Source organism: Conger conger, chromosome 3 (assembly GCF_963514075.1).
Source record: "Conger conger chromosome 3, fConCon1.1, whole genome shotgun sequence".
Classification (NCBI taxonomy): Eukaryota; Metazoa; Chordata; class Actinopteri; order Anguilliformes; family Congridae; genus Conger; species Conger conger.
This window is the reverse complement of record NC_083762.1, coordinates 69,731,706-69,745,977: the sequence shown is the minus strand read 5'-3', so window position 1 is coordinate 69,745,977 and position 14,272 is coordinate 69,731,706. Positions and strand designations below refer to the sequence as shown.

Sequence of the window (14,272 nt, the reverse complement as noted above, 5' to 3'; positions counted from 1 at the left end):
CGTGAACCCGTGCGCCTGGTAATGTGTTTGAGTGCACTGTTGAAATGTACTCCATTTTATTATTGCATGTTGGTTTTTTGTTGTTGGTTTTGGTAATATGTGGATGTCTGTCTTGTCATATCCCTGTGCTGTATATCCCGTTGTAAGCTGAGTTTTTATGGCACATTTTCAGGTTGAGATAAAAATGATGAAAAATGCCAGGTGGCAGAAATCCATGTTGGCTGGAAACACTTCGCCATATTTCCCTGGGAAACCTGTGCAAGACTTGCACCAGAAGCTCAGTCAGCGTGTGTGTGCGCACGTGCGTGCGTGTGTGTGTGTGTGTGTGCGTGCACGTTTGTGCGCGCCTGTGTGTGTGTGTGTGTGTGTGTGTGTGTGTGTGTGTGTGCATGAGTGGATGTGTGCGCACATTCATCTGTGCACTTTTCCTGACATGTTGCAGGCTTCCAACCTCGTTAGCATGGAGCCAATTAGCACCTGCTAACGAGGCCGCTCTCCCTATCTGAGCCTGTAAAGGGGAGGTGTGGGCGATGACACAGGAAGACTGGATGGTCCCCAAGGCCAGCGCTCCCCCCACCCCCGGCAAACACCAACTGACTCACAGAGCTGCCTCTTTCTCAGCTCGACTGTGCACAATGAACTCCTCTGTGTAATCAGACCTCATTCTCTCTCTCTCTCTCTCTCTCTCGCTTTCTCTCTTTCTCTCTCTCTCCATCTTTCTCTCTCCCCCCATCCCTCTTCTGTATCACCTCTGTCTTTTGCTTGCAGTCAGGTTCTGATAGCATTTTTGTCACAAACGAAAGAGCTCTATCGTTTTGCTCTAAATGTATCTTTTATAGAGTACGGAACCAGGCGGTACCATTTAGATCAGCTGTCTGCTTCCCCAGACAGGGACCTGGCCCAGGATGCAGCTAGCAGATAACTGAGACTGACATAATAACGGTGTAACATTACGTCTAAAGTAGGGAGGCCCCGATTTCTGGCCAATGCCGTTTTCTGATCATTTGGGGGAAGCGTCAGCCAAATCATTACATTACATTACATTACATGGCATTTAGCAGACGCTCCAGAGCGACATACAACAAAGTGCAAATCAAACACAAGAACACGTGCAAAAGTGGACCTGAGAGGACAGTACAGTTTCGAGTCCTAGTGTAAACATACAGAAATTCAGAACCCTTGAAGAGTACAATCAACAATCACAAACAAACAGAAGATTTTTTGGAACATGCCCTAAAAAAATACATCAGATCAAATGAATTCATATTCGATGAAATGAAAGTGCCAGGGAGTTGTATTTTTCCTCAGTGCTATTGGAGTAAAAATAGGCAACAGAGGTTTCAGAACAGCGTCCCACAGAGGCCCCCAATCATGATTATTGATTTCCAAATGAATAGCCTCGATCAGGATCCTCGAAGAACTGCTGGTTTTCCACCTTCCCTTGACCTGGGATTGAGGTGTGAAGACAGTCTGTCCAATCAGTAGCACTAATTGTTCAGTTAATTACCTTGGAGAAAAGAAAACAAGGGCCGGATTTGGAGATGTTGGGGATGTTGGCCGTTATTTTACACATTCAAAAAATAGCTCTATTATAGCGGAAACTCCGAATATGTTTAATACTTTAAGTGCAATTATTTTTTATCTTGACAGGCAACTGGAAGTCAACTCTTGGATTACAAATAAACAGTAGACGTTTTGATTGACATAATCGGAGCTGAGCAATGGTTGATTTGCCGATGGCCAATTGTGCAGATTGTTAGTTTTATTGGCCAACAGGCTACGGATCGTTGGCCAGTGTATTGGTGCATTCCTGTTATGTTTGCTGTGCATACATAAAATAGTTCTAATTTACATATCCAATATGATCCATCTGCAAAGTTATGCAATGGCAGAGAATTCCCATTACCAATGCAGTACCAAGAGTTCTCTACTTTTCAAGATTTTCGACAGAAACAACCATCATACTAGGCTTAATTGAGTCTTTGGTTCAGGTACATCTCAGCCGTGTAATTCATTCTTCTTCATTTTCCTGCTGGATATATCATCAGAAATTCTCAAATGCCCCAATTATTAATTCCCCCAGTCGGCCCATGTCTATTTCTATGACATCTGTTCATATAGTACATTTCATTCAGTGCACATAGGCAAAATGTTGCACATAATGCAATTCCTGCTGATAGAACAAATTCAGAGAACTTGACGTTATGCCATCGTGGGTCAGCGGTGTGTGCCCCATTGCAAGAACATGTATCTGTGGCTGGTGTACACAAAGCTCCTGTTGTTAAAGAATGGCAGAACTGCTTTGACTGCAAAGTTATTGTTTTCCATTAATTGTATTTAAATTCTAGTGCTGCCTACGGGTGGCCCTGAAGTGCAATCTGTGTTTCTGAAAAAGGTTACTCCTCTGAAGAAGAAAAAAAAGTCCAAAAATAGAGGACAGCTTCGAATGGAGCCAGCTCCAATCACCGCCTGCAGGGTTGCCAGATTGCCACTAAGTCCTACAACTGCAGCTAAAAGCGGGAAGAAAGAGCTTTGCTATGAAGCCCGGTTTCTTGGCCATAATTTAGCCCTGTGTGTAATTTAATTATTTGCTAAATTAGAGAGAAACTAAGAAAACTGTGAGGCGTACATGATGTCTCAAATTAAGCGGGTCTTCTCTCAGTATCTAGGATGTTGGCCGTGTTTATCATCATACCCCCTGTAGCTTTCAGCATTGTGCTCACAGTGTATCCTCGGGATTATTCCAGAGGGTTTAACCCCTTGACAAATCACATTGATCTGCCATCGCTTGTCATGGTAAGTTGTCTTTATCCCGTCTTCACACAGATTTCCCGTGGCTGACTCATTGCCATCAGTTTACTCTCACTTTCTTTGGTCCGTAGTAGCCCGCAGAATTAGCTATCGTTTCTCAACTGATTTACACTTGAAACGTTGGGAGAGGTGATCCTATTCAGACTAATTTCAGTCAAATAAATACAAAATAAAATGAAAAATAAGCAAAACCAGTCGAGTCAATGAACAGAAAGGGTATAGACCGTTCTTGTTCTTAAAGAATTCAAGACAACTGTGGTCATAGTCGGCCTGATAATAACACGCAGTTAACAAAGCAGAGTTGTGTGAAGCAGGTTATTATGCAGTCACTGCACAGAGGCACCCTGTTGATTTCCGCAGTGTGCATTCTCACACAATGGACAGCATGCTGTCTGAACCTTTTCCTGATGACACCGTGAAAGTCAAAGTTTTAAGAGCGTAATTATAAAGGCATATCTCCAGTCCGGAATATGAAATATGAAAGCGGAATGTGAAATTCAGTCCGGTCTAAAATAGACTAATTGAGGACTCTCGAAGTGCGATGATACGCAGAGGTGCAGAAATCGAACAGGTGATTATGATAATACAGTGTTGTAATTTGCAGAGGTCCGGCTGAAAAACATAATGTGTTTTTGGCCTTTGCATTGATCCCGGCAGTCTCGCATAGTGTATTCACTATAATAATATGTTTCATTTTTTTACATTTGTGAAAAATGGCATTTGACACCAGCCTAATTGACTTTAGTATATCGCACCATTATTCATGTTCAGTGCTGTTGCATGAGGTGATATCTGAAGACACGTCAACCCGTTTTCAGAGAATGATAATGATCAGCAAACTCTGCCTTTTACCAATGAGCAAAGGTTTTTTTTACATAGCATGTAAATATTTAATAATTTATCTTTAAGGTTGAACAAACATAAACAGCTGTAACATTTGACAAAAGTAAGAGATTTTTAGAGTGTCTTCACTTTGTTGAGTTTACAAAACCATTGATCGTGCTCAGAAGGCAAACCTGGTTTTCAAAGGTCTTAAATTTCCATGCAAATAAGAGGATCATGCCGAGTAGGGGAGACTGGGTCACAAACGCACATGGTGTATATTGAAACATGGGGATTTTGCACAGTTGCATCTGAGCAAGAATCATGGGTTTGCTTTCACTTATGTATGATAGCAGCCCGCTTCTCGTGTGTGAGTGGCAAGGCGTTTTGATAACTTCATCAAGACTTATTAACAAATCTGTGTTTTCGCACCCTGAAAGTAATGTTTTTTCACCAAAGTTTGTTTTTGATTAACTGATGATGTGTGAATGTCACAGACTCCAAATATATGTCAATTATATCACTGTCTTGTGGGTAATAAAGTATTATAGTTTTTGCACATTTCACTTGCAAACAGAGATTTTGAGCCATGCAGAAGTACAACTAGCTCAGCCAGAGCTGTTGGAACGCTGTGTTGCAACATGCCCCCACCTATGATGAATTCATCAGCCACAATAACTTGTACTTGTATAACTTGTAATGTTGTATATTCCATGTGTACCATGCACATATTCGGTCCAATTTAGCACTCACTCTTATCCATTTCTTCCCTGGCATTCATTACATATTAATGTTGCCATGTGCGGTTAGTCTTCACAAAATATAGACAACTTGCACAGGACAGAAAATTTAAATACGGCATTCACCAACCTTTGACTTATAATAAAATGAAGCTTTATCCAGTCCGTTTTCCAACATTTCAGACGCTGTTTAAACTTTCTCCAGAGCTGTTTTAACTTGTCCCATAGCCGTTGGAACACGTTCATTCCCGCTACTTTCGACTGAACTGTAATCGCCAGGAATGTCCTAGAACTATACCGGTCTATACGGTCTAAAGTCAAAGCAAAGACATGTGTCTTCTTTCTGCATTAAAAATATTTGCTCTAATATGTTGAACTTTAGTGTTCAACGGAATACTTATCGGGCCAAACTCCTTCCCCCTTCGTCCTGTTCATCCCAGTAATGCGTTTGAGTGGAGGAAATGGAATTTGTTCTGAGGGTAAAGGTTGACTGCAAGGCTGTCTGTCGAACGGTTTAAATTTCGAATCTGAGCCATGGCACAGGCACTCCCTATATTTTTTCATCTGGGCAACATAGGAGCTATCATTTGGTAACTATGGGCCTTAGTGCGATAAGCACACTATCGGTAGCATGTCAACAATGGCAGATTAATTAAAGTGACGGTAAAATAACGCTTTTCTCTCCTCCTGTCATCCGCCCCTCCTGTGTCTCTTGTTTATTTTCCCTCGCCCGTGCCGTCTTCATTTCACCATCGCATTTTGTACGCGCATCTCCGGAATTCTTCAGATACGTGTTTCTAATTATTTGCTAAATGAAATGGCTTGGATGGTTTATCCGTACTGAGGGGAATTTGTCCCTGCGTGCCGGTGAGAAACAGTGTGCTCGTTATATTGGTTTTGTGAATGACAGCTTTGTGTCTCAGAACTGTGCGCCGGTAATGACAGTGTCGCGATGCTGAAATTAGCCTGATATTCACACCTTGAAAGCGATCGGCTCATACTGGTACAGTACTTGCCTAGAGTCAATCTGTTTGCTTCGTAGCGAAGAAAGAAAGCATGTTTCATCTTACTGTGAAACTCCTACACTTTCACCCTGCCACTCTCCCCCCCATAGATTCCATCTTTTTTCCACTCTCTGTCCTTATCTATCCATATCTATCCACCCAATGCTATTTTTAAATCTTTATCACATCCTCTCCCACTTTCTCATTTTCTCCCTCCCTCATTCTCTCTCTCCTTGCCTCATTCTCCCTCTCTCCCTTTTCCCTCTCATGGAATCAAAGTCAAAATGTCAAAGTGCTTATCAGTGTGACCAATTTAGACATTGCCAATGAAGCAAAACTGTTGCCATCGGTAGTGACGGACGTCAGTCACTTTGTACACTGCAGAAAGTGATGCAACAGTTTACAACCACGCCTGGCTGCAAAAATGGGCATCCCCCATATGTCTAGCAAAGAAATTGTGTTTGTGATGAACGTGTGTGTGTGTGTGTGTGTGTGTGTGTGTGTGTGTGTGTGTGTGTGTGTGTGTGCCCCTGCGTCCCTTGTATTCATTTGTCATTTAAATCCAGTGATCTTCATATACAACTTTAAGAAATTGTTATGCCAGGCCTATTCTACACCTATTCTGCTCAATGGATAAACCCAGTATACCTGTACAGTTCACATATTGACAACTGCATTATTGTATCGGCATTTCATTTCATTTTGCTGGTCACGCTAATGCAGGAACACTACACCAAAGTGCCACTGACTGGAGTCATGTGACCCTGAAGCTCAGGACCTTGGTTTAATTCATGAAAGCTCTGTCCAGACCTGAAACATTTCTTAGCTGGGAGATTTATTTATTCATGTTTGAGATCTCGGGACCCATACCAAATTTTTCACCAAATATCGAGACTTGATGGCCACTATTTGGTTTTATTAGGAGTTTTGAGACCAATTCAAATGAACGGACTGAATGGATCTGATTCTCTTGTGTCTATCTCCCCTCCCCCCTCTCTCCCCCGCCGCAGTGGATGGGTCCATCCATCGTGGGGCTGGGCCTCTGCTGAAGAAGGAATGTGCCACCCTGGGCGGGTGTGAAACGGGCCAGGCCAAGATCTCCGGAGCATATGGCCTGCCTGCCAAGTGTGAGTTCTCAACTCTTTCAGTTCTGTGTGTTAGCGTTTGCCGGTCTTACATCGGGGTCACTGACTTGAAAGTAAACCAGTACATCTGAGTATCAAATGTAAATGTGATACTCGCTGAGAAGGGCCACCATTTTTTTGCTGCTGCCACATTAGGACCACAGTGGCACTGTGCTTCACTTAAGAGCTGTCAAACATATTGCCCTGGATCTGGTAATTGGCCTGTATTCACACCTGTACACACACACTGTATGTGTGTGGGTGTGTGTGCGTGTTTGTGCGTGTATGCATGCGTGAGTGAGCAAGTAAATAACTCATCTGTTATCCATTATTCTCTGCTGTTTTCTTGCTGACATCTTTTACTATTTCCACGTTGAGAAACTGGATTTCCTTTTTTTTTTTTTTCTTCTTCAGTTTAATATTTTTTCAAAAGTGTTACTCTTATCTGTTAGCGAGTAATCTCTGCTCTTGTATTGCTGACATGTTTTTCGATTTCCACGTTGAGAAGCTGGATTTTCTTTTTTTTCTTCAGTTTTATATCTTTAAGCAAGATTTATGGAGTGCGTTTAATGCGAGCCCCTCTCCCTCCTAATTGTGAATATCTGATTAGCTTTAGTGGTCATTATGAAGGTGACATGTTTGTTGATTTCTTTTAATTTCTTATTTTTATGGTTTGAAATGGGATTAAGCTTATTCTACACTGGGGAGTTATTTAGCACATTTTTTTACGTGGTGTCTAATCACCTCCGTTAGTTGCCATCAGTGCATAATGTGGGCTTCATATTCAACTGCAGTATACTTCCCAGCAACGACTCCTCAGTTTATTTCGCTGTAAAGTGGATTCAGAGGAACGGCAGCCAGATTCTGCTTTGTACTGTACACACTGGCAGAGCTACACAGTGGGGCAAGGCCAAAGATAATGGTGTGAATTAAAAACCAGTTAATTAGCGTAAAGTTTGAAATATCCACACGCTTTTATTAATGATTGAACTTCATTAACCAATCCACACCTTATTAGCAAATGTTGCAGGAATTACCTTTTTTTTACTTTAACGGTGCAACATGGCCGTGGAGCTGTGGAGGACCAGGGCAGAGCGTTTTTTTTTAACCGTGTCTGTTTTCCGGTGGATTCAGAGGAGAGGGTCTCAAATGTAATTTGTCACCTACCGCGCGCAGTGTGGACCGCCGCGGACCCTGCCCAGAATGCACTTGCCACAGGTTTTGCGTGCCAGCAGCACTATCTGGGAGAGGGGCTGGAACAGCCACGTCTGAGACTGCTTCCACACCAGCCCTCGCACTCGCAAAACCGCGTTCACAGGGACGGGCGTGCCAACGCTCGCAGCATATGTGAATCTGCTCCCACCCCCGCCCTCCCGCGCCCCGCCCCCTCCCGCGCCCCGCAGATTGGTCCACGGCGACGTTTTTTTTCGGATGGGCCGCGTGGCTCTTCACGTGCATCTGTCTCATTGTGCGGTATTTGCATGTGGAAAGCAGCTGAAGGGTTCACAGGTGTCGGAGCGGCTCAGTAAAAAACCCTGCTGCCGGGCTTCGTCCCCCCCCGCGCGGAAGCGGAGGGCCGCGAACGCGTTCCCGCGGCGACGGGGTCCGTAACGCCGCGTTCCGCCCCGCCCGCTCCGGTCTGTTTTCCGATTTCCCGGTTTTTCCCCTATGCGGGCGCCGCCGGTTTCGGAATCCGTTTTCACGTTAAAGGGGGACGCGGCGAGTGTCCTTGAGCGTCCTCAGGCGGTGGCCCTTCCCAGCGCGGAGCGTATAAGCGCTGGTAATGTGAGGCGAATGGGCAGGGGACGCTTTAAAGAGCAGGCCCCGGCCCTGAGCCCCGCCATGCGCCAGCTGCACTGACACGCTGATCCACGATGACTGCCAGGCATCACCAGGCAATCATCACTCCCTCTCTCCCTCCCCTAATTCCCTGCCCCCCCCCCCCCTCCCTTCCTCCCTCTCTCAGTAGGAGTGTGCAATAATTACGTAGTCAGACTGTGTTTACAGATGCAAGCGCACTGTAATTTATTCCCACACTTAGCAGTAATTCCCCACTTTAATTTATAGCTCCCCCACCCCTTGGAGAGACAGAGAGAGAGAGAGAGAGGGAGAGAGAGAGAGACAGAGCAAGCATGCATTACTGTATCGACCCACACCCAGCACTTTTAAAAACTTCACCCTAGTAAATCCATAAGGATTTAACAGGCTGTACGTATAGTCCATCGGCCATGTATACAACCGAAGGCTTTGGACAGGAGGGGACTCTGATAATGATTTGAATTATTCAATAGAAACGATGTCCTATAAAAATCCCCCCCAAAAAAAAAATAATTCGCTGGATGTTTCTTTGAAGAAATATCGACAGAAAGCTGAAGGACAGCGGCGGTGTGAAATGATGTTCTCCGCGCGACGGCTGCCCCGGCCCGCGTCGGCGGCACTGGTGTGGGGTTCGTGCGCGATGCTCTAAGAACATCAGATTCATTATGTTCCACAGGCCTCAATCATCAATCACCCAGGCAAAACCTTTCAGCCGGAGTTCCACAGTCTCGATTGCATCTTTTCTGCCTCCAGTTCCTTGATGCAGCAGTCGATTTCAGGCCCTCCGTTTCCCCTCGCGGTGTCCTGATTGCAGCGGTCACTTTCGGGAGAACGGAAAGCGGAACTATATCGGGGGGCCACACAGAACCTGGCAGGCTCCGGGGCCCTGCTGATCTACGGCCGCGCCGCACCAAGGTTTCCGAGTTTTAATTTCAGACGCTAAGCCACACCGCCAGCCCTTGCCAACTGCCTTCGGGCAGAATTACTCATAGGATTTAAGATAATGACAACGCTCGCGAAAGGTTCTAAGTTGCCAAATTGCTATTGTGAAAATTGTCCTGCGATTGCAACAAGTGCCGAGTTGATGAGTACAATTGTGTGAAGCGGTTCTATACCTCTCCGGAGTTGTAGTAAACAGCCGGCTGTGTAATAGCTCGGAGAATGCGAGGGGAGTAAAATCTTAATTGTGTTAAGTCCAGAAAGAAAGCGGTGTGGTGTGATCTTAAGAAGTGGTCCTCGTCCTCTTTGGCCGCGCCCGTGGCGGGGGCTTTTTGTTGCCGTGCGAGAAGATGATTGCCAGTCCACGGGGGCCCCCCAGCAGAAGACGGAGGCGATACAAAAGTGTTTGTGTAACGTGTCTGGGCTCTGCCTGCGTGTGGGCCTGGCGCTCTGCGGTGGCCGGTGTAGCAGCGCTGCTAGGAAACAGCTTGTGGCGGCTTTAAGTGTGAGAGAGGCACAGTGGGACGGAGGAAGAGTGGCGGTGCGAGAGAGAGAGAGAGAGAGAGCGAGAGAGGAGGAAGGAGAGAGGACCCGCACGGCTCTTTGATGCCAGGAGCTGTAGGGTCCCTGCAGCCCGGCTGGGCCGGAGGCTGAGTGCACATTACATGCACAGCACCGGCGGGGGGGGGGGACCGGAGTGTGTGAGCCCGCGGGGAGAGCACACACTGCATAAACAACACCAGCGCTCCTGTCCTGCCCAACGCTGAACGCTGGAGCCTCGCTGTGCTGAGGCGAATGCAGAAACTGGTCAGCACCAGGAGTTCCAGCTTCCAATAACGGTCCCTAACTAGGCCGTTAATATTCCGGTTGGAACAGACCAGAATCTGTATGTTTATAGCGGGCATGATTGACACATTAGGATACACTGAAAGTGAAGCAGGCCAAGGCAACGCAGGTTCAGTGAGTCCAAAGATGCAAGGCTGAGCTCAGAGAAACGTGCACACCGACGCAATAGCTCAAGGGGCTACACAAGAGAGTAGAGTCTATGAAACAATAAGACTCGCACACTCGCTGTAATGCTCCAAAATGTACGTTTTAATCCAGCAACAGTCTTAACGTTTTGGCCATACCAAGCCTACGTCAGAGCTGCATTACCTCCCCCGCATGTGAGAAAAGTTCACCCCGGAGGTTAGATAGAGCCCCAGGAAATATTCCGGCCTGCCCCGCAGTGCCTAACTACCTGTCCGAGGCAGGTGAAGATAAGTGCCACACCCTCAACAAGCGCTCACGCACACACCCGCGGGGTGAACTAAGGGGAAATGTCTGTAACGGATATCTGAATTAAATCCAAGCATCCGCTTCTTTTCCTCCACAAACAATTTCTGATCATTTTAGCAATCACCAAATTAATGAAAAAAGTGTGTTTGCTCTGAAAACGGCCCGACATTTACATTTATTTGTAAGGCAAATTTAAGTGTAAAAAAAGGTGATGCAGACTCTGTCAATCTGCCTTTTCATGTGTATCCGGGACAAGCAATCCCCAAAGACCGAAGTCTGAATATAAATTGTCAATAGCTCCCGCACTGACACACCGAATCTCCGAACGCTTTAATTCGGATGAATGACATGCCAGTCAGGACCACCTTTTACACATGCCTACTGCTTGTTGCTCTCTTCTAGAAAACATGTTGATTGAATTTGGCGTTACAGTATATCACCGATAAAAGATCCTGTGAAAATATTGACAGGTGTTCAGCTGTTCAATGTTGCTCTTTTATTTTTAATTTATAATTTTTTTTTTATTATTTAAGCCGTAAGAGACGATGCATAAATGTAATTCTGGACATACTGCGGAATTGATTCCGGGCAGAGGGAGACAGCTGTTGTATGTATTATTAGCAACGCTCTTATCGTTGCTACATTTTCTTTTTTTTTATTATTGCATTTCCTGTACGGTCTTCATTTGCATTTTGATTATTCTATGCTGCGGCCATTTCCTGTTTACCGTCAAATCAGCTTTTGTAATTGTGTGGCACCAGAAGAGCTCTTTGAACTTGAAAAGGTAAGATTAAGAGCAGGGAGTGAAAGGAGGAGAGTTATTGGGGCTGAGGTAATGCTTCTTTTTAAAAGGTGAGGAGTTGCCGGCGGTAACAGGGGTGGGAAGCAGCGGGGGGGGGGGGCTTATCGGCACCTCAGTCCCAAAGCCAACCTGTGTACCAATATGAAACGTGCCCCACGGGTCAGTACCAGGGCCATGGAAAACAAACAGAAGCCATTGTTAGTGAGGAAGAACGAGGCGAGCTCTCCTGCATCAATCTCCCTGCCCCTGGTCCCACTTCCCTCGGTGACCAATTAACACTAATTAAAAACTGCACCGCCAAGCGAACAAACACCCCTTCCTCTAGGAACCTCTCTCTCTCTCTCTCTCTCTCTCTCTCTCTCTCTATCTTCCTCTCCCTCCTTCTCTCTCTCTTTTGCCTCTCTCTCACTCTCGCACACCCACTCTCATTCTCCCGCCCTCTCTTTCCTCCCTCTATCTCCCTCCCTCTCTCCCTCCCCCCCCCCCCCCCCCCCTCCCTCTCTCACCCTGTCTAACGCAATACTCCTGTGCTCTTGTGCAGCGTGTCCACTGCAACACCAGAGAGACCGTGGGATTTGAGCAGTAATTCCCCGGGCTGCGCTCGTCCCTGCCACAGAGCCCTGCTGCTCTTCGATGACATTAGCGGGGCCAGATCTGACATTGTTGGGATAATTCTTCATAAGTGTGTGCGAGAGGCCCTCAGTACAGAGCGCAGAGAGGTGCTGGTGTGTTTGCGCTTGATCATCGGTTAAGGGGAGAAGCTCTCTGAGTCTGGGCTGCCGCTGCTAATGTAAATATGCGCTAGGATGTCCCTGAGGTTTATCACATTCATACTTCCCAGCCCTTCATACTTCCCAGCCCTGCGTGTCGTAAGACCCACAGTGAGGTTACGGAACACAGGCAGTTTGAGAAACGATAACGATGGCTGCTCACGGAGCCTGAGCATTTAATCACTAGCTCATCGTGCCTGTGCTTCTGAGCAGCCAACCTAATGGCGCGTTATTCGTTTTTTAAACCTTTATTTAACCAGGCAAGTCATTAAGAACAAATTCTTATTTCCAACGGGTGGCACGGAGGCTCAGTGGGTAGCACTGTTGCCTCACAGCTAGAAGGTCTTGGGTTCGAGCCCCACATTTACATTGATGTGGAAACTGAAAATGTTGATTAATGTGCGCTGTCCCTGATTAAAAAAACGAATGGGGCTAAAAATTCATGTCAGAAGTTAAAAGACACACCCACAACCACTCCTCACATATAATCACAATAAGCATGACATGAACGGCATACAGTCTTAGCACACGAGCATCGGGCTGGTGGCCATAACAGCAGCATCAGGCAACGCAACAGCAGAACAAGAATAGCATACACAAGCAGGAAGACAAACAGGCTAGCAAAACAGCAGCAGCAAGAGAGCAGGAATATGCATGGGACAACAGCAACAGAGAAAATTATTGGTTTGGGAATCAGCTGCAGGCATCACTGACAATGCCCATAATAGAGTCCATGAAAGCCTACTTATAAGGGGGGGGCATATGGGTAACTGTCTTCATCCACACCTTACCCCCTTTCTGTAAGTCGTTTGCTTTTTTTAAATTATTTTTATCGAAATTCTGTGTTCTTAGCAAAAAATGATTAAGAGTATCATCAGTGTCCATGTGAACAGGTCCGAGTCATTCCTCTTCCGATGTGCTTTGTGTCGATCGCTTTTAGAGAGGGAGAATCCTGTGAACTGTGACCCTTTGAGAATCCATAGCTTCCACTGGAAACGCTACTCATGAGCCTTATCGGTGCGTTTCTATTGGAGGATGAGATATGTGTAAATAGACCCCACCAGTGGGCTGCAGTGCAGGTTACAGACTGAGGCACCGGGGCGGCCTGTAGCGTAGTGGTGAAGGTTAAGGTACATGACTGGGATCCACAAGGTCGGTGGTTCAATCCCCGGTGTAGCCACAATAAGATCCGCACAGCCGTTGGGCCCTTGAGCAAGGCCCTTAACCCTGCATTGCTCCAGAGGAGGATTGTCTCCTGCTTAGTCTAATCAACTGTACGTCGCTCTGGATAAGAGCTTCTGCCAAATGCCATTAATGTAATGTGATGTGATGTAATGTAATGTAATTCAATTCCATAGGAAGGCGGATGAAAGAAAGGTTTGAGTTGGTAACACAGAGGGAGGGGAGGGTTGGACTGCACTGTGGTTCTCCACAGCGGTGGGTTACTCGGCTCTTTAATTGCTTTCCTCAGCCACCGTGTGGGTTTTCAGGCAGATCCACCTGTTTCTCTCCGCTCTCAACGGGCTGCCGATTGATCGCTTCCAGATTGTTCCGAGGTGAAAAGAGGAGGTCGGCGGGTCTCGGCCTCCCCCGAGAGCCGCTCTCTTCGGCACTCATTTAAAGTCGCCGCGGTCCCTTCACACGCGCAGACAGACACACCGCGGGATTCCCGCTGCCGATGACCAATCGGGCGGCGTGGTCCTTCATTAGCCGCAGCGTAGCAGCAGTGCTGTCTGTGTGTTATAATTGGGTGCCAGTTTCATTGATATCGCATGACATTACATTGTTCTAGCAGTGTTGTAGCACTTGTAAATATTGACTCATTCCAGGAAAAACAACATCTTGAGAAGCATACGAGGCGGGAATGGGCTGGAGCTGACAGCAGAGTGAATGGGAGCACAGAGGAGGACTGGGAAGGAGGGGTGTGCTATTTGGGGGATTTTTTTGGGCCTGGTTTTACGCCCCTTTCTTGCCCTTATCTTGCTCTGTAAAGCGTCTTTGTGACAGTTTCTAGTTAAGAACCGTTATACAAATACAATTGACTTGACTTGACTTCAGACCGGGCGGCACGGATGGTGCAGTGGGTAGCACCGCTGCCTCACTGCAAGGAGGTCCTGGGTTTGAATCCCGGTCAGCCGGGGCCTCTCTGTGTGGAGTTTGCATG

The 14,272-nt window shown here is 46.4% G+C and overlaps 1 protein-coding gene across 2 annotated transcripts in view; it reads left to right on the top strand.

The window, feature by feature from the left end:
• Positions 1 to 14,272, top strand: part of macrod1 (mono-ADP ribosylhydrolase 1) — an 84,411-nt gene that overhangs the window by 60,271 nt on the left and 9,868 nt on the right. For both annotated transcript variants that reach the window (XM_061233507.1, XM_061233509.1), the window contains exon 5: positions 6,388 to 6,504. In XM_061233507.1, the coding sequence (XP_061089491.1) occupies positions 6,388 to 6,504 (117 nt within the window). The remainder of the gene's footprint in view (positions 1 to 6,387; positions 6,505 to 14,272) is intronic.